The sequence below is a fragment of the Neodiprion lecontei genome, chromosome 4, assembly GCF_021901455.1.
Source record: "Neodiprion lecontei isolate iyNeoLeco1 chromosome 4, iyNeoLeco1.1, whole genome shotgun sequence".
Taxonomy (NCBI): domain Eukaryota; kingdom Metazoa; phylum Arthropoda; class Insecta; order Hymenoptera; family Diprionidae; genus Neodiprion; species Neodiprion lecontei.
Genome location: NC_060263.1, coordinates 6,938,774 through 6,963,878, shown reverse-complemented (window position 1 = coordinate 6,963,878; position 25,105 = coordinate 6,938,774). Strand labels below are relative to the sequence as shown.

General features: G+C 37.6%; 2 protein-coding genes across 8 annotated transcripts in view; both read left to right on the top strand.

The window, feature by feature from the left end:
- The first annotated feature begins 641 nt into the window (after positions 1-641).
- On the top strand, positions 642-7,584 carry LOC107223714 (acidic leucine-rich nuclear phosphoprotein 32 family member A). Of its 4 annotated transcripts, none has more exons than XM_046736436.1 (8): positions 642-902; positions 4,729-4,872; positions 5,024-5,143; positions 5,228-5,340; positions 5,642-5,748; positions 6,113-6,189; positions 6,526-6,643; positions 7,441-7,584. In XM_046736436.1, the coding sequence occupies exons 1-8, from the start codon at positions 855-857 to the stop codon at positions 7,497-7,499; spliced, it is 786 nt and encodes a 261-aa protein (XP_046592392.1). In that variant the 5' UTR covers positions 642-854; the 3' UTR covers positions 7,500-7,584. The 4 variants fall into 4 exon arrangements, with proteins under 4 accessions (XP_046592392.1, XP_015518982.1, XP_046592391.1 ...); XM_015663496.2 differs by having other exon boundaries at positions 643-902; positions 6,526-6,628; XM_046736435.1 differs by having other exon boundaries at positions 643-902; positions 7,438-7,584.
- A 5,954-nt stretch (positions 7,585-13,538) lies between these two features.
- The window catches only part of LOC107223715 (amphiphysin), a 40,373-nt gene continuing 28,806 nt past the window's right edge, over positions 13,539-25,105 (top strand). For all 4 annotated transcript variants that reach the window (XM_046739093.1, XM_046739091.1, XM_046739090.1 and 1 more), the window contains exon 1: positions 13,539-13,800. In XM_046739093.1, coding sequence (XP_046595049.1) covers positions 13,732-13,800 — 69 coding nt within the window. In that variant the 5' untranslated portion in view covers positions 13,539-13,731. The remainder of the gene's footprint in view (positions 13,801-25,105) is intronic.

Below are 25,105 nucleotides of genomic sequence, written 5' to 3'. Positions count from 1 at the left end.
TGGTGAAAAAGGCTGAAAAAACTTGGAAAAGGGGATATATGTTACGAATAGGTAAATTGAGAGATTATTCCAATTCTTCTGCCCTGTTGCGCTGGGACATCGATCCTTGGTTAACGCTTTATCTGCATTAGCAGCGATGCAATTATACATACCTACACACATATTACACGCATATAAAAAGCTGTGCTCGAGTGCCAATTACCGGCGACCGTGCCGCATCGGTCAACCTGCGTATAGAGTCGATTGAATCTTACGTAACAATGCAGAGAACACGAGTTTGCCTTGCGAGAGAAAATTATGCGGCTTTGATTTACCGGGTTTGTAAACGGTAAGAATAAGCGCAAAAAAATCGACACCCCAGAATTAATCTCTCACGCGGCATCGTGAATTTTCATCACTCCCGTAGTTCGGCATGGAAAGATGAGGGCGAAGTGCTCGACGGCGGCAGCCGTGGAGGGGAAATAAAAAACGTAGTCTACCGGTGCTACACCTTGTTGGTACGCTTCGGCGCCGGCAGATGGCGACTGTGGCGCCACGATGGAAGCCGCCCGGCGATTGGTCGCTTCGAAAGTAGTCCCAGACATGTGTTTCGTTTCCCGCATTTCCCGCCTCCGAGGTTGTTATTGTGGGGGGGCCCCTCTAGCCGCTAGGCCAGGATCGAACCGCCGTTGGGTTGGTTCTTCGGTGCGGTGGCTCTGTCTGACTGGCGACGACCCGTCCGTCCGTCATTCCCGGTTTGAAAGCAAGGTTGCGGAGAGACTCGGGGAGACGACGTTGTTACGACGCAGCGTAGCGCGGTGCAGTGATAACTTAGTGCGGTGTTGTATACTTTTACTCGCGTTTAACTGCCGGCCATGGAGAAACGGATAGAGCTTGAGAAGCGAGGAAAAAACCCAGGCGAAGTAAGATTTGATATTATATTTTCATTAATATTCAAAGCCTCGCACTCGTGCCCTCGTTCGTTTATCGCTTACTTTATTTCTTTCTCCTTTCTATCTTTCTTTCTTTCACTTTTATCTATCCTATAGCCAATCGTTGCAGAATCGTAACGAGAGTTTTTTCCGTGCACGTCGAGACATCACGCATTTTCTTCACCTTACACTTTGCTCCATTATATTTTCCTTCCTATTTCTCCTCAACCTCGAATGTTTTCAATTTACAATTTTATTTTTATCCATGCCTTATCGTGCTCGTTGATACATTTTTCATCCCCTCTCCCCTTCCTCCTTATTTTTGCCCCAATTTTCCTTCAGTTTATCCCGTTCATTCACCCTCGATCAACCGCTCGATAACAATCGTTACGATCAATAGCCAATTTTTATAACCCCCGAACGTGTAATTTGGAGCGGCTAGCCTGCTTACAGGCATGGCGTAGTTCGCATCGAGTGTCTCGCTTCTAACACGCTGCCGCTGCCGCTGCTCGTCGCAGGCATACGTGTGTGTTGTACCCACTACCGGGTGCATCAACCACTCTTTTTTCCCCCATTTCGAGCCGCTGTTTCAAGGGCGAATATTTTCTTCGTACTTGTGGAAGAGAAATTTTTCTTCCGGTATCCATGCCTCCCCCCCTTCATGCGTGGCAGCAAAGGAATTCTAAATTCTCGAATTTTTCTTCTCGTATTCTAGTCATCCGATCACACACCTGTCCGTTAAAATTATTCATCCTGTATTAATTGACTTGAGGGAATCCGCGGCGTCTGCTCTCTGTTAATGTTTATAACTAAAGCGGTGTTGCTCCGCGCGATGTTGATAAGTAAATAAATATTTTCATACACCGAGAGGGGAACATATGCCTCCGACCAATGGCAGGTACCGTATTTACTTATACTGCAGGTCTCTGCGATGTGGCGTGTACGGTGGGATTTCGGATAACCTACGCTAACAATTCTGCTCCATTAATCCCCGCGACATTGAATTTATTCAATAAAACGTTATCGCACGTATGCGCACACGAACGGAAACTTTGGACAGAGATTGCATCCGTAGAATATCCAAAGTATGTTTACCCGTGCCTCCCAAACTCGGTTTACAACTGATTATAAAAAAATAAATTTACGAATTTACGCCAAGTTCCTTTGAAAAGAACGGTAATATACGTAGCGCGATTGTGTGCGGGTGTGTGTGTCAAGTGTCAATTAATTTGTACAGCATACGACAAACCGCGCCATGATGCTTATTTGTTGAGTAACATATGCAATGTAGTACATACGTACCTGTACATATTCGTATATGTATATGCATATCGTATGTAAGTACGTGCATGCGTGCACGCGTGCAACGCTGCTTGTTTCATCGGATTCCCTCGGACTTGGGAACGAGTATAATATTATCGCTGCAAAGAATTAGCCGATAATCGTTTCGAATGAATTTCCATTTTATATCCCGGTCGGGGGTATTTAGAAGCTGCAAGCAAGCCGGGGGGTGGTGGGTGTGCTGCTGCCTGCGTGCGTGCGTGCGTCTTCTTGTGCCATGAGGTGAAGATGCGCGTGCGAATGGACGCCGCCATGGGTTCCCAACCGCACACGAGGGCAGACATGTTGTACGGTTATTAGATTTGCCGCGTTCTTCGTTCCGTCCTTCCACCTCTCTCCCTCCCTCCACCCCACCCGCTTCCGAATCTGCAGGCGTAAACAAAAAGGCGAGGAAGAAAAATGCCATGAAAATTCCGTTCCGTTCCAACTCCGAACCGCCAGAGTGAAATCGATCATATTGACACTTATTCGGCGAGAGGAGAAGAGCATCGGCCGCGGGATTCAGCGATGGGAGAAAATCCGCGCGAAAGTAAGACCGTAGGACGGGTGAAAAACCGTGCAGCGATTAACAACGACGAATTACCGAGACGTCGGAAGGACGGATGTGCATGCGCAATAGTCACACTCGTGTTTTGACCGGCTCAAACAATTTTTACCGCCGGCCAATGGATCTCGCGGCCATATTGGACGAGTCCATTTGCCCGTTGGTTGATGCCGGCGCTACGCTAAGTGTTGGCACCGAGGCACGTCGCAAGCAATAGTAGATCCGATCAGAAGCAACGCCTTGTTTACACGCGCGGAACGCTCGGAATCCGATCGCAAGCTCTACCGCAACACGTTGTCTCGTCGAGACTCGGAGGCTGACCTGCTCCAGAAAATTTATTTCATTTGGTTTATAAATGTATTTCTTAGTCGAGAATCGTCGTTTCTTTCTTTCCCCGCATGGTTGTAACAACTCGCAAGTTGAATGCATGTATTCGTTTCGTCACGTGGGCGTCAGCCCGTCGTTCGGCAATTGCAGGAGTTTCGTTTCTTTCGTTTCGTTTCGTTCCGTTCCGTTCCGTTCGTTAGTTCGAAGCTTCGACGACCGCCGCTCAGCTTCTTTCCCTCCGTCCCCCCCTCCCACCTCCTCCTCTAAACCGCCCCTCTTTCCTACACCGCTCCGATCAACTTTGTATGTATGTACGTAATTACTTATGTATCTCGCTCCGTACCGAACGGTCTCTGTATACTGCGCCATCTGATCAATGCCCGATAGCTCGAACACTATGCGGAGGTTTTCTTCACGCCGTCAACTCTCGGATGAAGAGCCAGAGACGAAATTTCACGCAGTGCACTAATTGCTTCTTATTTATGTACTTGCTTATTTATCTTTTCATTATGTTTTACCGAGCGTCGCGTGCCGCGCCTCGCTTTCTCGCTTGTATATTCCGTGATGCCGCTAAACGTGACGCGGCGTGTGCCCCACTCTCTTAACTCCGATCAATAAAATAGTCCCATCTTTAGCGAAAATTGATCTTATACCTGCCCATTGAAATACCCATTATACATTATGACTTTGTGTACGGTTCGTTCTCTCCGTGCCTCGTGCCGAAGTCGTCACGTTCGCAGGATACAGTTTAATTGCGCAGATTCGTTTGCTCCGCCGCACGGCGCCGATCTTCTCTGATTCTAGACATATTATTTACCACTAAGGATTTTAACCATTTACCGATCTATGTCTCTCTACGATTATGTACATACCGTATGCTTAGGAAAATTTCCTATCGGAGAGAAAATTTTCGATTTTATCTCAACAAACTTGGGGATTTTTCAGGGTTTTTATGAAAATTATATTCAGATCAGCGGAATCGGGAAAACTCAGGAGAGTTGATTCGAAATGTAATATATTGTTCTTTTTCCAAACAACCGCTAAACTACTCCGACAAGTACTTGACTCTAAGCGTTAGTCTGCACTAGAATTTGTCTTTGTTCTTTGATTCGCAGATTGCTTCATGTTTTTCTGTAATAACCATGGGCGGAGTAACTTGGAGTAGGTTTTATTTTAGATACAATTCACTGTGACAAGTATTTGTATTTCTTTTTTTTGTCTAGAAAATGTGGAAATTGCGGGGAGTCTAGAAATTTAAAGTTCGTAATAAGTTTTCAAGTAATATTATTAATCTTTTATTGTATATCGATCATAGAAAGGGTAGGAAAGACAATGATCGTAGATTAAACTCTTAAGAACTTTGAAAGATAGAAACTTGGGGTCTAGTTGCTCACAGTTTTCGTTGATGCTATTTGTTTTAAATATTCAACTTTGCGCCATGGCACGCATTTTGCTGCAGAACGGACAGTGTTGAGAATCGAATTCTAAATCGATAAAATTTGAGTAATCGAGCTTCGAACTGTATTCGCTGCATTTTAAACAAAACACTGTCAGATATTGGTTCTGATATGTTCATTACTTAATTGTTATTTTTTTCATTTTTAGATAACAGAGTTTGTCCTGGACAACTGTAGGAGTACAAATATTGTAGGTTTGACCGACGAGTTTGTAGCTCTGAACTCACTCAGCCTCATTAATGTGGGTCTCACAAGTCTGAAGGGATTTCCTAAGTTACCAAATCTGAAAAAGGTAATTCATTCTAGATCGTTGGACATTTACAATATAACTGAAAACATATCCCTCAAACTTGAGTAGAAGATTATAATGCTATTAGTGTCATGTGCTTTGTTCGTTACTCTTCTCACAACTGAATACTAATTACTGATGTTAATTTCACCAGTTGGAGCTGAGCGACAACAGAATCTCTGGAGGTTTGTCCCTTCTAAGTACCAGCCCGAAATTGACTCACCTCAACCTCAGTGGAAACAAAATCAAAGACCTTGACACGCTGCAGCCTTTGGTAAGCACAGTTTCGACAAATGTCCGTCTTGAAGTTCCTGTTTACATCAGAAAATACAGTAGATTCATTGTTAATTTTTTACAGAAAGAGTTCAAAAACCTGAAGAGTCTGGACCTGTTCAACAATGAGGCAACATGCATGGACAATTACAGGGAAAAGGTTTTCAGCCTTATCCCCAGCTTACAGTATCTCGATGGGTATGTGTTTTAAATATTTAATATAACTGTAGTGTATGTTATAAGTGTGTAGTTCACCAGTTAGTACGAATGACAAATATCAAAGTATTGACGCAAAATAAGGTGGTAGTAACTTTTTTCTCACCATTCGCTCTGAAAATAAGTTATTCTCACTCTTAAGATTGTAAGAACAACTTCACTTGTCCAATTACACTAGCACCACAAAAGTTTGACTGATAATTCTTACAGTATTTTATTTTCTGGATGTCAACAAGTGAATTGTTATTGTTAATATTACATTTTACCGTTTCACGGTTTTCAGATTCGATGTTAATGATCGCGAGGTCGATGACAGTGAAGGTGAAGATGACGAGGTGAATGGAAATGATGACTGCGACGGTGACGCCAATGAAGATGACAGCGACGAAGGTATGTAAAGTATTGTTTGCACAAGTATTGAAAGTTTTCAAATTAGTTCAATCCTATGTTTAAGAAAAGTATACAAACAAGTCAGTGTCGTATTTTCTGCTCTTATGTAAATAGTACACATAAGTTGTAGATAAATAAATTATTTTAAAAACCCAGTCTCTTTTTCACACCAGTGAATAAGAGACTTTCTGGAAAATCCAAAGTTTCTACCGATTATCAAAATAGTTGAGTGAATTATTTCTAGGAAAAGTTTGATAAAATAAATATACTTACTAAGTTTGTGAAGCGATTGTTGGTAAGGATTAGGTAATTGTCAAGAATCATTGAAATATCGTATTTGATAATACTATTGGCAATATTTTAGTTTCGGACGAGGATGACGACGACGACTTAGATGAGGAAGTTGTTGCTTTGGATAGCGTATACAAAGATTACGTGGATGTAAGTTTGTGGTGTCTTATTGCATTTTTATTCACACTTAATTACCCATAGTATACAGAACTAAGAGACAATTCTACTTGAGATAATTACCTGAAAGTTTGACTTCAACGAATTCACATGCGTGTCACAAAATGTTATCAATGTCTAACTATCTGATTTCTGATAGACTTATGATAAATTCAGAAAACCTGATGAATACAATATTTTAAGTTCAAAATTCTATTCGATTTACGATGTTGGAAAGCTCCACACTTGGTCTTCATGTCTTGTCGGAAAGTTTCAATTTTACCTTGTGTTTCATTCTGTCCAAATCATTTGATTGGTTTTCAAATACAGGATGATAGTGACGAGGAGGATTATATTGGAGGGGAGGAGGAAGAGGATGCCGAGGAAAACGACGATGACCTTGACGAGGAGGATGGTCAAGAAGAGGACGAAGGTAGGATACCTTTCGGTAATCTATTGCTTGAATCGTAATTTTTCAGAGTTTCACTAACTACCAGATTTGTGATAATTGTAGAGTTCAGTATCAAATCAAAAAATTTAAATCAACAATCGTTATATCTAATCAGTGCTTGATTCATAGAAATAGTTACATTTCTGATCAGTAATTTGAAATTAATATACACAGGCTTTGTTAGCATAACTTGGAAGTTAAAAAAAAAAAATTAGAAATCATACTAAAGTTTGGAATTGTAATAAAAAAATTTACATTCCTATGGATTTAATAGGAAAAAAAATGAACGAAGAAATCTGCTTTGTGCCTAGTGCAAATTTTTTTTCACGTACGATTACTAGGAAATTGAATTTCATAATCAAGTCAAGAAAGGAAAATGAGAGTTTCAAATTTTTGGATTCGTATATGTGAACCTATTTTCATTTTTTAAACCCCCTATATCGCAACAGTGTGGTGTAAAGATGTTAGATTTACAGATGCAGTTACATGAAATGCATTCCTTTATCGAATTATTATTTTTACTTCCGGAAAATAGCGTAAGAAAAAGTCAGTGGTCCTTCGCAAATGTTGCAATTTAATTTACCGTTAACCTATGATATTAGATAGCAGGTCGCAAGATAGTGCAACATTTTCCAGCTCAAACCGCAACTGTTTTTTTTTCCCCCACTTGAGACTTACGTGCCTCCATTTCTCGTATGTTATTCTTTTTTCATAGACTAACATAATAAATTCATATTATCATAGGCATAGTTTAAACGATGATAAACAAATGTTTAATTATTATTATACAGCAGCATCACCAGCCCGAGGCAAGAAAAGAAAACACGAGGACGGCGGCGAGGTGGGGAACTAGAACTCCCTACCCCCCGGAATAATTGAAGCCGTGGAAAAAGAGACGCCGTGTAAAATTCTTATAAATAAATATCAATAACTACGCCGCCGAGTGAATAGCTGGAAATCAAACCAATCGACCAACCAATGACAGACTACATGTAGTGGTGTGAATTTATCATTGAATCATTGACTTGAGGAAGGGACTGGGAGGGGGGAAGAGGGGGGGGTTATTCGTCCGCGCAACTACAAATGTATAGGGTTTAATGCGTAAGCGAGAATTTGATAAGATTAAGGATAACTATATACGAATATGAATTGAATATGGATATGGGTATTTGTACGCAAAAGAGTAAAGGAAGGAGGGGAAAGTAAGGAAGAAAAATGAAGAGAAAAAAAAAAAAGAAATATGAAGCAGGCATACATAGGGCTGCATTCCAGCTAGACCCAACACGTTTTAGTTATACTAACGATATTTTATATAGAGTATATAATTAGAGAATTAGAAGTGTTGCTTAGTATGGAGGAATGGTAAGTGAAATCAAGAGTATTATCGGATTGTCTGAGGGATGTGGTAGAGAGCGATGTATTACACTCGGAGGGGAGCGTATTTGTCTGTTAGCTCCGGTCGGCCAAAGCTGGTCATGCTGGTATGCAGCCATCGTTAATCAGTACTAAGGTTACGTAAGTTACATTTTAAATACATCATCATCATTATTATTATTATTATTATTATTATTATTATTAGTTGATAAATCTAGAAAAAACGAGGATCAATAAATTTTGTACAGGTTTATAAAACTGATGTTTCAGGTGATTCATGCCAATGTGAGAGATGGTTTCAGAGACAGAAAATAGAAAAATTCAGCAAAAATTTGTACTTTTTTCATATCCAATTGAAAGTCTGTGGGAAAGCATACTAGTAAACAATCTAATGAAACGATTGTAATCAAATCGAAATCGCTACAGCTATGATTCCATAGAGTATGAAGTTCTTCGTTGCTTCTGAAAATTTATTTATGTGGCTATCTGCTCCGCTTACGATATACAACAAATACCAATCCAAACCCTCTATAGATTTTTGAGGATAGATTTTCAGTCCAACACCATTAACGTGCAGTTCTGAATATTCATTACAGCGTGTTCCTGACCTCTCTGAACGTGGCTTCCAGGCGACACTGTTATTCATGGTACCTAGACTCACTTTACCACATAAGATTCGATCGGACCACGGTCACTCTAGTAAGGCGCCTCAATTTTAGAGCATAAAAGAAACATGTTAATAAATTAGATTAGATACTGGTCAGATGCAGGTCAGGTTCTGAGATTATATTGTACAGTAGTCTTGAAGATGCATGCCCTGTATCATCTTCCATTACAGTTTCGAATTTCTCCTCTTCGCTTTATTCGCAGAATGCAACCGCTAGTTTCGTGTGTCTCTTGGAGACCAGAAAAATTACATCTCATCCCTCTCACACTTTCTTTCTCTTTAGACGATAGTTCCTTTCGGAGGATTTCGGAAGCGTTGTCTTCCGCGGACTTGAGGAGAATAGCTGGTCAAGTACCGGAACATGTGTTATTGGATAAGCTTGTAGATTGAGAGGATTGACCAATCAAGACTTTAACATTCTATCAAGGTAGATCCTTGCAGTGGAAATGGGAGAGGCAGGGAAAGATGTTTGAATCGGACAATGATTCAATAGTTCTGCTCGTGTGTCAAGATGGCACCGAGTTCAGGAGATTACCAAATCGAGATTATTTTGCATAATCTCAATTTGAAAATCATGATTCTTTTGCCGTTACATCGAACAAGCAATTGAAGAGAACATTGATCCTCCTACTTTGCGGCTGATAGAAGATGTTATTTACATTTATGCTCGCAGTTATAGTGATTGAAAGAAAATCAGAAAATGAGGACAAATGGAAAGATATCTGAAGACGTGAAAACGTAACGAATGTTCGCATATACGTTGCGAGATAGAGATCATGTGAATGTGTCGATGAACACTTCTTTCATTTCTGTCTCTAAAATAATCAGGCGTTTATTTGTCGTCTCGCAAGGCATAATGGCGTGAATACAATGAATAATGATCATTATTATTGTTATCATTATTATTATTATTATTATTCTCATTGCTATTATTATTGTCATTATCATTATTATTAGATTACGATCGTATTACGATGAAGAAGCAGCCAATGTTTGCATCTGTGCTTATTCGTACAGTGTGCAATACATCTGTGTATGGATGTGTGTGAATGTGTGAGTGTGTATGGATATACACATATGAATATATTATACCAGCATACTTGAAAATGCGCGTTTAGAGTATAGAACGAAAAAAAGGACAAGATAGCAAGGGACAGGGTGAATGGGTTGAGAGAGAGAGAGAGAGAGAGAGAGAGAGAGAGAGAAATATCGGTGAGGTATTAAAACGATTATTTAACATGGAGTTAATACGTTTCAGGTAGGAGAGCTTTGTGCCTGATGAGTGTAAGATGAGTGCATAGATGGTGAGGATGTACGATGAACGCATGACGCAGCTATCGACGAGACTGTAGTAACATAATTCGTAGACCGACTGGCTCGACCACATGTCTCGTAAATACGTGCTAGTGCAGAGTGTAAAGGAACGGAATTGTTCAGAGTGAAAATGCGAGTGAATGAGAATTGAAATTTTATAAAACTCAACAAGAACAAAAACAAAATGAGAAGCAAAATTTAATATAGAAATAAAAAAAGAAGTGGAGGAAACGTTTGAGAAAATAGGTATATCGTAGATGATGATTCGGGGAAATGGCGCTAATTTGCCTGCCAGATTGGTTATATTATGGCCTTATCCAATTTTTCCAAGATTGCAAAAAAAAAAAAATTAAAAAAAAAATTTATATTAGGTATACCTACTACAGTGGATTATTAACTATACATATTATGTGTACAAGTATGTCAGAAATGCGCGTGTGTGTGCGAGAGAGAGGGAGAGAGAGAGAGAGATGAAGAGCGAGGGAGTGAGCGAGAGAGAGAAGAGAGGAAAATTCATAACACGAAAAAAAAAACCGAGAAACAAAGGAAATAATTGAAAATCACGATATGAATATCTGTAATTTGCAATTGCGGCTCGCGCGGAATTGATCGTATATACATATGTATACGTGTGTATGTATATTCGTTTGGAAAAATCGATTTATAAATATTAATAATAATAATAATAATAACAATAATAGTAATACTAATAATAATACCAATATCAAGGATAAGAATAGGAGTAATAGTAATAATAATAATAATAATAATAAAAATACAACAATAATTGTAATAATGATAATGATATTTCCGCGCGTTCCGCGACGCAAGTTATACCTTTGTCAATTGTGATTTCGGATAGACCATTTAATTAAGAAATAAATTTTGTCCATCACCTTGGATTAACCAAGTACCTACATTACATCCGTGTATTGTCTGTCTATTTCTGTTGTTGAAATGAATTTTTGTCGTCAAGTTTGTTTATTTTGAACAACCCTCATCACAAGATAAGAGAAAATAATTTATTAATAAAACCATTTACAAATGAATCCTTGCTGTCTGGTATTTAATCCGAAGTTTCACCTGATGTAGTTTTTTTTTTTTTTTTTATCTTTCTTTTATCAATCAATTGATAGCAAAAAACTTATTTTTTTTTTCTGTTTCTTCACGTATTTCTATGTACGTTTATATGCCTTAGACAATACAATCTATTATTACTTTATCGTTATGTGTGTATACCCTATGAATTAAGTAATAATTACCTATCACATATATTATGCGCATTTTATGTTTTTGTATTCCATTTTCTAGATTATTTTGTTCCTAATAAATTGTTAATACGAATGAACTATCATTTTGTGAAATCCCGCAAGCATTTGCATCTACGAGAAATTACATTTACGTATAAGAACCGAATTGCTGGCGGTTCAACGAAATTTAAAACACGCATTAAGTTCATCATGAATTGTAACTCGGTTACAGTTCATTTCATTCGGCTGGTCAGTTTTAAAACTGTTACATCTTTGAGCCCATACAATTTTAAATATTTGGTTTGATAATTCGGTCTTTGTCAAAGAGAGTAAATACATTTTGACATTTTAGATAGAGCGTGATTCATCAAAATGACAGCCTGAAGAGGGATCATGACAATAACATAACGTCGCCATGTCGTTGTAGTACCGTGGTGGAAAATAATTTCTACGCCAAACGGCAATAAAATGGTGTTCGATGAAAATTGTAGGAAATATTCGAAAAGCGTACAACATTGTGAAAAATCTTTAAAAATCGTAGTATTTTGCATAGAAAATTACTAATTTCTACGAAAAATGATAAAAATCTACAATCTTTCGTAAAATTTATTTATAATTTCCGATAGCGGAGTAAATAAATTTTTTTTCTCGTAGTATTCTAAAAATTTCGTTGAAAAGTAAAACTATTTATAAACTCCGTGAATTATTATAAGAGTAAAATTTTTACGAAACTTGTTTTGTTCGACAATTTTAGAATTTGATTTAGATCGAAAAGATTACGAATATCTATGAGAAAGTATAAAATAGTGTACGATCATAGCCGTCTGGTTGTTCATTGTTAATAGGAAGAATGATAACACCGAGCCTTCATAAGTTTCCTACATTTTCTGCAATCAGTGTAAATTACTTTCGTTATAATCCTGCGATACGAATGGCACCGATGGTGCGTAATTTGACTAGTCATTAGGAGTGCTAGCCTTTGGTTATTTTCCGTAACGGTTTGCCATATCTGGGGGTTTCAAGTATTATCAACCAAGTTATCGGTGAAAGAAGCCTGTATGCTTTCATAATCAATACCTATTGTGTGGTACACAACATTGGTATTTGGTAACGTATCGTCGTCAATACTTGGCAAACACCAATCCCAACAATCGGAAAAGAATTGAAACGGATTGAGAATTTCAATACGATCTATTCCGATTTCTTCATCCAAACGGATGTTTCGTATTCTTTGAAAAGAATTAATTCGGATAGAAAGAATTGAATCGGATTGATAATTGCCATCCCTTATTCTAAACAAATAATTGAAACGAACAAGCTATTAGAGGTGGCATTGTCGCGAATATGACGGGATAGGAAAGAACAGATAAAATCGAATAGAAACGAACAAACAGATTAAATCGAACAGTGTCTCATTGGAATAACTCATACTTAATTCGGAAACTTAAAGAAATGGGATTCATAATTCTGCTAATCTTTCCGTTTCTATTCTTTTCCAATTGTTGGGAGGATTATCAATGAGAGAGCCACCTAATACTGTCGCTTATAAAGTATTCAATTTATCCAGATGAATATCAACGATACACATGCGTACATTTGATTGACATTCGTGTTTCTATTGCATAATTTCTGCGTACATATCACTGAAATGAATATTTTTTCTGCCGAATGTCTCATTTTTTAATCTCAAAATGTCGACAGTTCATTACCAATGTCATTCCAACGTCTGCACGCAATAGTTGTTGGTAACGAAGAACTTCTCTTACTGGCGCAGTTAGTACTCGGTTAATAATACATGAAACTGCTACTACCCCCAAAACCCGCTCCTGATCCGGTAAATCGTAACGAAAAACGTTAACTGAATACAGTTAAACACCGAAAGGTTACCCTAATGGGTTTTGTGTGCTTATGGGATTGCGTGTCAACGGCTTTCACCGATAAAGAAGCTACCGGATCGCTAACGTGGCTTCTTACGGCTCCCGGCCCATCGATCCCCACCTACCCACGGAGTACTTAGTCACAAAAATTTGCACAGAGCTAACCGTTATTAAATTCTCCCCTCAACATGCAAAATAACCCAGGGCTAGGAATTTACAAACCAGTCGCTGCCTCCACGATTCAAATTTCCCGCGTGGCTGACCTCGCAGATGACTCAACGCACAGAGGGAGCGAGAGGGTCAAGCAATAGCGGGTGGCACACCCTGGCGTCAAGAATAGTGACTAACCAATATGGCCGCCCCGCGCTACCTTCATTTCCAGTATTCCTTGATACTTCCGTCAGTGCACTTGGGTCGCGGATTGGTGGGATAGGACCAGTCGAGTTCAGTTTGTGATCCTTATAGGAGGTTGTTGTTGTTATTGTTGTTGTTGTTGTTATTTTTTTTTTTTTTAAATTTATTTATTATTAATACGTCTACACATATATCGGTATCCTGTTCCTCACCGGGGATATATAATAATAATAATACACAACTATAAATATGGCAGAAAGTAAGGGTGCGTTGATCGCGAAAACAGTGCAAAAACACGCTGGCAGAGCCAAGGAAAAGGTGAGTTATGACATACAGAAATCTTTATTTCTCACGTCCGTACGGTTCTCAACATCGATACTCGATAAAACGACGACGGGATTGAATTATTACCGCACATCGCTTCTCGGACACGTCCCCCCATAAACTCCCATACGACGCTATATCGATGACAGTGAATACGTTGCATTCGGGCCGTATATGCAGCCACCTGATCGTACGCTGCGGCAGACAGCAGCAGTTATATATATATATATATATATATATATATATATATATATATATAAGTATTTAGTTATGCTGCACTTCGTTTCTACGCGCGCCTTCCCCGCATATTCATCATTAATTCCCGTCACACGACTCGTTAACAGAGGCGGCTTAAAAAAAAAAAATCCTCAACGTCGTTCCCTGATGTTTAAAATATACAGAGATAATCGATTCTTATCTCTATTACTGTACTGGACGTGTTTTATTATTACTATCGTTTGAGAGAATTTTAACGTCATACAAAGATTTACCAGACCGAATTGCTTTACAATATTGCGCACGTTGCGTTGCGCGTATTGTTACACGGTGTTTAATCAGCTGGTTGGGCAGAGGCAACGTGTTTTCAATGATAATTCAACCGAGGCGTGTAATACGTATGTAAATACAAGAATTTCACCCAAATGTAGGTAGATGTATAAAAATTGATCGAGCTCGTAGTTTCGCTTTTCAGGTTTTTATTACACCCTCTTGAAATATCTACTTCAATACCATTCTGCGATAAAATAACGTTGGAAAATGAAGAACGGATTACATTAAATTTTCCTAAAAAAAAATTTTTTTCTCCCCTGTCTCGTCGTTTCCTCTATTTGTCATCGTTTATTTAAACCGTAACTCAAGCCGGCTTTAATTCAAAACGCCATTCGTTCGGTCCTCATGTTACGCAATTAGCCAAACACGCACAACAATATATCCGCGGTGTTATACGCTGGACTGTTCCTGCACCTTCGTTTGAAACGACAATTACACATTATGCAATCGGTACGAAACGCTGGTTATTATGCCGCTGCTGCGCCCACAGCGTCATGTATATATGTATATATATATGTATGTACACACACACACACACACACACACACACATTGCACCCAGGATCTGATAACCGCCGGCTGCATAGTTGGTTTATTAACCAAAGGTCAAAGTCTGTCTGACATCGATTCCAGAATGATGACAATCGGTAGGTGCGCACGTGACATCGAGAAACCGTTTGATATTCTCTCATCGTTCGTAGTTAAAAAGAAGGATGAAGGAGTAATTTATCGTAAACTATTGTAAGGAAAAGTGGAAAATCCTTCTCCCTTTTCCTATCCTCTCATATCTCTTCCTCCATCTCTCCTTTACCTTCCTCCCATGATGATCCCGTTGCATCGGTGAAAGGCATGCGGAACGTGGGCACGTATCTTCGGTTTTCCCATCTCTCCGTCCATCGGGTTTCGTCTCCTACCTTCTCAAGTTTGACCCTAACGTCGGCATAATATTCCCGTTATCACAACCGATACGCTCGCAGCGGAAAGGTGTGTTGTCGGAGTACGCAAGGTGTCTTAAAAAATATATCAAATATGTATATTATATCCAAATTCCGTTCCCGTTCTCGGAACAACGCCAACTCAACCCAGCAACCAGAATCATTCGAATTTGTCGTGCTGAAGTTTGTCGAGTTGTTGAAATTATCCGTATTGAAGAAAACTAATATCGTTATTTTGCAACTTTAGGATCACCCGAAATTTAGTAAACAACTAAGATTCTGTTAATTCACGAGGTTCAAATTAGTAACGTTTATCGATAACGAAGCAATGGTGCAAAAAAAAAAAAAAAAAAAAACTATTTTCTTAATCTTACAATGATTTTGTAAGGAAATATGATTTGAAAATACGCGTGTGTGTTTTTCGTTTTATTACGATTTAACGAATTTCAGAATCCTCGAAAATCGCAGAAATAACCGTCTTTCCTCAGCATGAATCAATACGATAACGTTATCAACTTCAATATATATATGTATATAATGTAAATTCAACTTTTTCGGTCTTCTTATTACGACCTTTCGTTACTAACTTCAGCGTCGTTCGAATTTGGTGTCTCTATCTCGGAATATATATATTATCTATATATACACAAACACACACATATTTTTTCGTTCGTCTATCACCGAATATGGATCGCGACGACGACTAATGTAATCACGGTCCCTTTAATACCTCCTCCCACGTCCGGAGAGATTTTTGAGGGTCACGATTTTCCTCGGCCTCTTTAGACAATTTTCTTCTCTCTCGCTTCCGCCTGACGTCTAGCCCTTCTCTCTCTCTCTCTCTCTCTCTCTCTCAATCCTTCTACGGGCCGCGATCCGCCGCGTACGGTAATTCGTAGGTGTTTTGCTGCTTCGTTCATTCGTTTGGTGTTCGGTTCGGATCGGATCGGATCTGGCAGCAAGAGGACGTATGTAGGTAGGTAGGTAGGTAGGTAGGTAGGTGGTTGGTTGGTTGGTTGGTTGGTTAGTTATCTTGTAGAACCGGTCTACACTCTACTATACGCCACGCTGCTCGACGTTGCTGCTTGCATCGCTGCATCGTTGAGATTCCCGCGGTCAGAGAGTGACCGGCCAGTTCTTCTTCATCTTCTTCTTCTTCTTCTTCTTCTTCTTCTTCAAAGCCTTGAATAAACGAAGAAGTCGGTATTATTATACACATCATACGTATCTCTGGGTGCCTGCCTTTCACATGCATTCCTCTTAACACCCGCATGCGATGACTTTACACACGTGTACGTAGTTCAGAGTCGACGTTTAGGGTATTAAGATCGTTTAGCTCCTCTCTCCCTTCTCGAAGAAGAAACAAAAAAAAAAAAAAAGATGTAAAAAATATTTCGTGGCTGAAGCTAGCAGCCAAAATTATCAGCCAAACGTTCCAATCTTCGTTCAAATAAGGTATCGAAAACCGTGAATAAAAATTTTGTGAAATACCTTGAAACCCTGATACTAATACCGTATTTTTCTATTTCTTATAAACTTAACACGTTTCGTTGCTAAACTTTCGCTGCTAGCTTAAAGCTTAATAATTCTAGTCACGAGAATCACGGTTGTCGGGTCAAATTTTGTAATTTCCTTTTTGTCGTTTTTTTTTCTTTGTTCTTGTCACTGGAATATCGTTCGCGAGTCGAAAATATTTTACATTCTTATCCTGTAGTAGGAGAAAAATTGATATTCCTCGTGTAGTGTTTTTAAAAAAAATTCGTCTCTCAATCCATTTCGACTTTGAAACAATACGATGTTTGACATTATTCTTTTCACACTTTTAATATCTTTCATTAATACGTACCAGCTGTACTCGGTGTTTGTTATTCGTTCACTTATTTATTACTTGTTTTAGTTTATTAATTTCACAATTTTCTGTATTCAATGAAATTAGTTTTTAGTATAAACTTCAATATTTGGTGACATATTATTCTCGCGTGATTAGATTCGGTGTTTTTTTTTTTTTTTTTTTCACTCATTGCTATCTTTCAGGCCCACAATGACACTGAATCGTACACTGCAATTAAATATTATTGTTTATAATTTTTTCTCCAATTCAGCTGTAACACAGCCTGCACTTGTAAATGTTGATAAAGTGTACAATATACATACGTCCATGTATTCTATCCGCACGTATAATAACAGGTATGACATTTACGATACATCAGCTGTTGTGCATCTTACTTACACAACCAGTGATCAATTATTTACAATTTATTATACGGACAGTTTTCAATACGTTGTTGTTCTCCTATTGTGAATATAAATTATTGAATACTGTTGTTTTCGTTTTTTGTGCATAATCGACATTGTCACACTCCTTTTATAAAGTAAAACGATCGGCGTGTGATATTCAATGTATCGGAACTCTGTTTTCACAATCTTGCATTTCACCGAACGAAGTTTTTTTCCATTCATTGTTTCAAAATTCTCTCATACGAGAGTTGATGAAAAATTGTTTGTTTTTTTTTTCTCCCAAGACGGCAAAGCAGAGCAATGAAAATGAAACGATTAAGTGTACTATTATTCGAAAAAAATATTTCACCCAAGTATCGTAGTATTCACGTCTGTATGTATGGTCTAATAATGCAACTAAGATAGCCGTCAAGTCAAAATATAAATTGATGAATAATAATTGCTGATCAATAGTGATTAATTATTATTTACGATACATCGTTGTTGAATATGTTTGGTGCAAATTTTTGTTAGCAAGTAATTCTTTTTGCCGGAATTCCGTTCAATCATAATATATATAATAAATATTTGACTAGTATTAAAAATTGTTTTTCACTGCATATATATATAACGATATAAAAATAAAATTACGTATCGTCCGTAGAATTGTTTAGTGGACATTTTAAACATAATTTACATCACCATAATAGTGATTACTAGGGTTTCTCTAGTTGCGCACGTCGTTGGCTTATATGTTATAAAGCTGAAGCTCTAAACCGTCCGAATGTCTAGCTAGACCATTGAAAGTTTCTTCGCGTTAAATAAAATATCTCGGAAGTTTTCAGAAAAACTTCAATTGCAAGCTGCTAACTTTTATTTATATCTACGGAGTGTTGTTAACGGTTTCATTTGATTATTGTTGCGGTTTTCAGTAATATTCAATTAATACCATGAGTTTTGCTCAGTTTCTGCATATTTAAATGAAAATCGCGTTCCTTGTTTTGAAAAAATAATTTATACACCCAAGCGATAATTTATTTCTAATTTATTTTTTATATTTATTTCTTTGTAAATTTTAGTTTACGTTGATGATATTGCGTATAATGATGTTGTCAATTTCCGAAGTCCGTTCACGATCTATTTTTTATATAAAAACAATCCGATGATGAATAGTAGTGATATCAGTATCAATTTCGAAATAAATAACAGTATTGATTATTATTTCTTAATATTTAAATAACGGATTAGATTCGACGAATTTAGACGGTTTTACATTCGATCGATCATTTCCGAGGTGTTTCAATCTCGAAGAAACAGTAGAAGAAAATGATTTTAAAGAAACTGCGAGACCTTTCGAGAAGACTGCGTGGTAGAAAAAAAAATTGTAAAAAAAAGAAAAGGTGGAAAATTTTTATAAGTATAAATTTCATACCAAGTATACACGGACGAAGAAAAATGATTTGCTAGTCACGCGTGGAATTGAACAGTGGAATTAAATCAATAAGTAAGATGAGTTACGGATCGTAAGACAACAATTAATTAATCTCGATAAAATTTACTCGGTCATTTAGATCGAAGAAAATAATGATACTGTATTAGAGAGAAAAAAAAAAAAAACAAAGTATGAGATTTAATAATAGGTGTATAAAATTTAATAAGAAAGACCAAGCAACGAATTATCGGAAATTTCGTTTCATCGCTTTGTTCGTGTAATTTATTAGCAAAGTTATCCGTCTGGCAATGAAATTAATTATCGTCGGGCCGTTTCCGGCTCTTCGACGAATCGGGGCGACAGCAAACGTTATCATTCCTGGGCATTGTGCGATTAGACGGAGGTTCATTCTGATTGTGAATTGCAGTCGAAGCTAAAGAGCCGGCAAAGAGGAGGAGGCGATGTTTCTGTGCTTCGCTTCAATTTTCTCTCTCTCTCTCTCTCTCTCTCTCTCTCTCTCTCTCTCTCTCTCTCTTTCTCTCGCCTACCTGTTACTATTCTCGTCGTAATCCCGGGCAACGCGGTTCCTCGCAATCTCAAAACCTCTTCGACGTTACCTCGATCCGCGCGTGATTTTGTGGAACAACGATAATTGCTCGAGCAAATATTTGCGATAATTTGCACTTGAATTCGATGTCGCGGAAATCAAGGAGGTAGGGCTGGATTGCTGAAAATTGATACTTTGTCAGGGTGGCGGAATTGCGGGAAAATCTGGGAATTTCTACTGTCGGAAAAAGTCGGATAATCGTGACGGAACGTTTTAGAGAAAAACGTACTTTTATTTTTATAAATCGTTCTCAGACTTCAGCTATGCTTCGTTAATTCCGTTTAGATAACTTTTGGAAATAGTGTTGTTCGATTTCTTATTATTTGTCCGAAGCCAAGTGATGATATGTGATTTTTAGATATAAATTTATACGTTCAAGGGCTTACAACTTCCGGACGATTTTCGTCGTAAAAGTTGTTCAATATTGCGCGCAAGTTTCGTGGGAAAACGTCGGGGAATTTTATTTGAACAAAATTGCCGCCAGGCTGTTTTTGTCGATTCTATTATTACGAGATGCGCGAATCTTACGTCGAGTATTATTTTTTAACCAATTATTTCATTCCTATTGTTACGAATTACGAGATATGTCGGAAAAGTATAAAATTAAAAAGTAATTGAATGGTAACAAAAAAATTGGATATCGATGCTTGGCTTCAAATCGCTTAGATATATTTATCAAAAGCTCACAGATTTTATTTCATTTTATCCACGTCAAAATTATTTTCTTCAAAGTCGCTGTAACAGATATTTTATTTTATTTTTTTTATTTTTTACGAATTAATTCAATATTTTCTACTATCGATCCCGATCAATATAAAAATTTTATTTTCAGAATATAGTATTGTGAATGAAATCGACTGTCTTGAAATGAAATTGAATAACTCTACCGAATTTTCAACAATTTTTCAACAAAAATGGTAGAAACGATTTTTGGACAAACAACATTCCCAAAACGCGGATATGCTCCCAACAGCTGCTGGCAGCTGTCAGATTTTGGGACACTTTTTTCGACTCTGCGTCGCGTCTGCAGCCTGCATGGAATCGTATAATAATTCCTTTACTCCCAACCTTCTTGTCACCCGCACCAGCTTCTCTATTTATTTTCTTGCTTTTCTGTTGAAAAATATGCCGTAGTACGTGTTATATTCGTTGGAATAACGCATCATGTATAAAATGCACGTTGCATTATCAGCACAAATACCGTGACTTCTGTATTTTCATGAAAATTGACGAAAAATGAATATACATAACAAATTTCACAGCATAGCTGCGGCTTAACGTGCACGTTGATATTCTTGGACGAAAGCACAGATGTCGACACATGTTTTCATCCTCTCTTATTTTACCGGTTGAAAATTTATGTGCTTCTTTTCTTTTTAAAGTTTTTTTTTTTTCTTTTTCTTTTTTTTTCCTCAACCGCTGGGAAAAACGCGAGTTAAACGCGAGTATATATATATATATATCATAGGTGTACGTACATAACTGCATGGATGACGTCTGGTGACGTAACAACTTGTCTATTTTTTCTTCCACGCTTCAAACTAAATTATGTACAATTAAGGGTAGTCCTTAAAAAGGTGATTTTTGAATGTTGAATGTTTCATCCCTCCCCCAAATCGGCTTGAAATAATTTAAAAATAATTCCCTGATTTTTTTCAGATTTTTATCTCAATTCTAATCCGTGCCCGAAAGACGATTGATTCCCTCATTTGACCCTTTTGAAGGGAACATTAAATCTACCAAACGAATTCCGATGAAATTTTATGTACAGGAAGATTTCCTGCGTTACTGATTTCGAATCTGAACTCGAAATTTCAAAATTCAATATGGCGAACAAACATCCGCCATGTCACTTGGTCTTGGCTTATTGCATCCGCCATTTTGAATTTTGAAATTCCGAGTTCAGATTCGTAATCAGCGACCCAAGAAACCTCCCTCTATCAAATTTCGTCGAAATCCGTTTGGTACATTTTTGAATTATTTGGAGCCGATTTGGGGATTGAGACAGTCAAAATTCAAGAATGACCCTTTTAAGGATCACTCTATACAGAGCGAATCGCTAACGACAGAATGGTTCGTCGTTTGCAACAATTTAACGCGCATGCGCTAAAATCCGAGAGCAGTTGTTTGCCAGGGCAACCAACCGTCACGAACGTAACCTGAAAAAAAAAAATTGAACAGTTGTTACTGGTAGTTGTGTTCGACACCGATAGTTGTAAAAAATTTTGAGGTTACATACATCGCGGCGAATCGTCGTCTAAATTTATGACGGTTGGTCACCCTGGCAGACAATTGCTCTTGGATTTTAGCGCATGCGCGTTAAATCGGAACAGACGACGGATCATTTTGTTGTTAGCAATTCACACTGTATACATTATAGTATAGAACAATCGTTTCTAATCTGTCATCAAAAATCTAGAATAGAATTTCGTACGAGTGATTGTCTAGTGTAATGATTATGTGCTTGTCGATACTACATTTTCTGGCTGCAGCAACATCAAATGTGTTTGTCAAGTCAAAGAGTGACGTTGTTAAGACAGAAATATGATTTACACAAAGGTTTAAAAGTTTAACTAGAGTTGATGGAGTTGAATTTAATTCAAAACGATATTCTCTTACAATTAGCACAGAAAAAAAAAAAAAAAAAAAATTGAAAAACCATTAATAGCATAATTATTGACGACTGATGCAATTCTATATTAATCGAATCATTTCTAGAATTAAAACATCCCATCGTTTGACAGATTTCAATGAATAAGGAATCATTTTCTTCGTTAATGAATTCTTTACAAACCTGCAAAATCAGATTTTGCATCACGGTTGAATATTTTTTTATTTTTTTTTGCATAGACATTGGTTTACTATTCATTACTCGTAATGATTTCACTAAACACATTTGCTACGATCAAAATAAGCCATAATTTGCTAAAACCTTTTAAACAATGCGACTAGTTCATTGCAGAAATGATTTAACCCTTTCGCTGCTATTACCCTGACAATTATGCTATTGTAACTAAAGTTAGAAATAAAAAAAAAAAAACAAAAAAATCGTTCCTAGGGAATATTGTTGAAACTAATTGTAAATACAACTCCCTGAACTTCGGTAGCACTTTCATATTTTCGTTACATCATATTTCTGTTCTCACAGCTTGGTACGAAGATCTAAGACCAGCGGCTATATCTAAAAAATTGGGACTATTTAATCCCACGAAACTAATATTTTCATTCTCTACCGAGAGCCATGCGTTTGTTTTTCGGTTACAGTGAAAAGGGAAAATATTATACTCAAAGACTGGCCGGAAACCGTAACTTGTATAAATTTTTCACATCCGTTAACATTCAGCAATTTTAAGATGACTTTCGAGGAGTCAGCTTTTCAGAATTAATTCGTAACTTCAATACGATTGTGCAGTAAATTTCGGAAAGTGACAAAGATGCGAATCGGCGATTTTTCCTAAACATGCATCGTTACGATAACGTTGCTAACTTCATCCTCGTGTGGCATGGGTATTGGCTAGTGTCCAGCATGGACGATATATTTATACGAGTCGCAATGGCTCGCACGACAAATCCAGACCCTTGATCTCTCCTCTCTCTCTCTCTCGTCTTCTTCTTTTTCTTCTTCTTATTCTTCCTAAACGACTGCAGATACTTCCAACGGCCTCATCTCTCTTTCTCTCCATTTCTCTTTCTTCTTCTCTCTTTTTTTTCTCCCTCGCTTACGTCGCAGGCACCTCGTCTAGCCTTCCAGCCCACTTATGTATTCACTAATTACCGGTCCGTCACCTTCCTCCTCCTTTTTTTCTTACAATTTTTTCTACCGCCGCTACACTGAGAGAAATTTTTAGTTCCGGTTACCGCTCGGTCCTTAAATATCTTTAATTTTTACCACAAACTAATTTTCATTTTCTACCTAGAACTAGATTTTTCGATTGTGGTAAAAAAATGAAAATAGTCAAGAACCGAGTGTATTGTATACGTGCCCTGAATTCCCGATCGCCATATGTGTCCGATAAATGTTACACAAGGGGTTATAAAATCTGTTGAAACTTCCCAAAGTTATGCAGCCCGCAACAATATTGACTCACTTTCGTCGTTATATCTGAACGTGTTTTTTAGGCATCGTGGCCTGTATTACACGTTGTTTTAACAAGGATGTGTATCAGGCGCGGTACAGTCTGGTCAAAAAGGTGTCAAAGGAATGGAAAATTTGAGAAACAGTGCTTTCAAATCAATAATTGGATCAAGTTTTTATAGAAAATTATTTCCCTGGTATGTTGAAGAAAGTAAAATAACACAGTAACTCGCAATTTTTTGTCGATGTAGTTCAGTGATCAGTAAGTTATAAATACAAGGAAATGTGTTTTAAAGTAAAGAATTATTTTATTGTATTTTTCATCATTTAGAGAAGTGAATAAAAAATATATCTTACACAAATTACAAGTTTTTGGGGTCGTTGATTACGAATCAGAAATCGGATTTAAAAAATTCAAGATGGCGGATCCAATATGGCCGAAAAAATTCTGTCTAGGGGTTTTTGGGATCGCTGATTACGAATGTGAGATTAGTTTTTGAAAATTCAGAACGGCGAATCTAATCAGCGATCCCGAAAACCCTTGCATAGAGTTTTTTGACCGAATTTGATTGAATTCGTAATTTTCGTCCGCCATATCGGATCCGCCATCTTGAATGTTTGAAATCTGATTTCAGATTCGTAATCAGCAACCCGAAAAACCAATAATTCATATACGATACAATAATGCGTGCCTCGAAAGGTTTTAACATTGTTGTTTTCTCAAGAAAGGTGAAAGCTTGTATTTTCAGATTACACGTGTTCGTTAAGTATTAAAAAAATTTGAAAATGAAAGATCGATCTTAAAATAATGTCTTACAGTAACTATAACTCAAAGTAATAAACACGAGCGTGAACTCGTTCGTGGAATATCGTGAACAACTGATGGACGAAAAAACTGTAGCAGCGCACTTGCAGAAATAAAAAAATTGTTTATCGTGTGATTTCATTTATGCACTGAAACATTATACATTATAAATTATATATATATATATATATATATATATTTATAAAGAAAAATCCCCCAAAAATCTGGGTTTTTGTCCACCTTGCGACAACTAACCTGAATGAACACCGTCTATACGTTTCCTAAAGTTGAAAAACTAGAAACCGAAGCTAGGCTATCGCACAGTTATTCGAAATTTCATTCGAGTAAAATCGCTCGGAGGACAATGACCCCGGGACATGATTCTTCGGAGATGTCGTGCGGAATCCGCGGCGATGGTTCCGAGGATAGCAACCTTGGCCCAGTCACAGCCTCGGGCAAGAATCGTTCGACGGGCCCATTTTTCCTCAAACACCGCCTCGTCGTACCATTTATACGTACACATGACATACATACAAAGGCGAGCCGATGCGATCCGCAATTTTTCCCCATTCCTTTCTCTTTTCGTATTCGAAATCATTTTTTACTTTTTAAATCGTTGGAAAGAAAATTGGGTTTTTTTTTTTTTTTTTTTTTTTGAACGCTTTTACATCATTAAATCA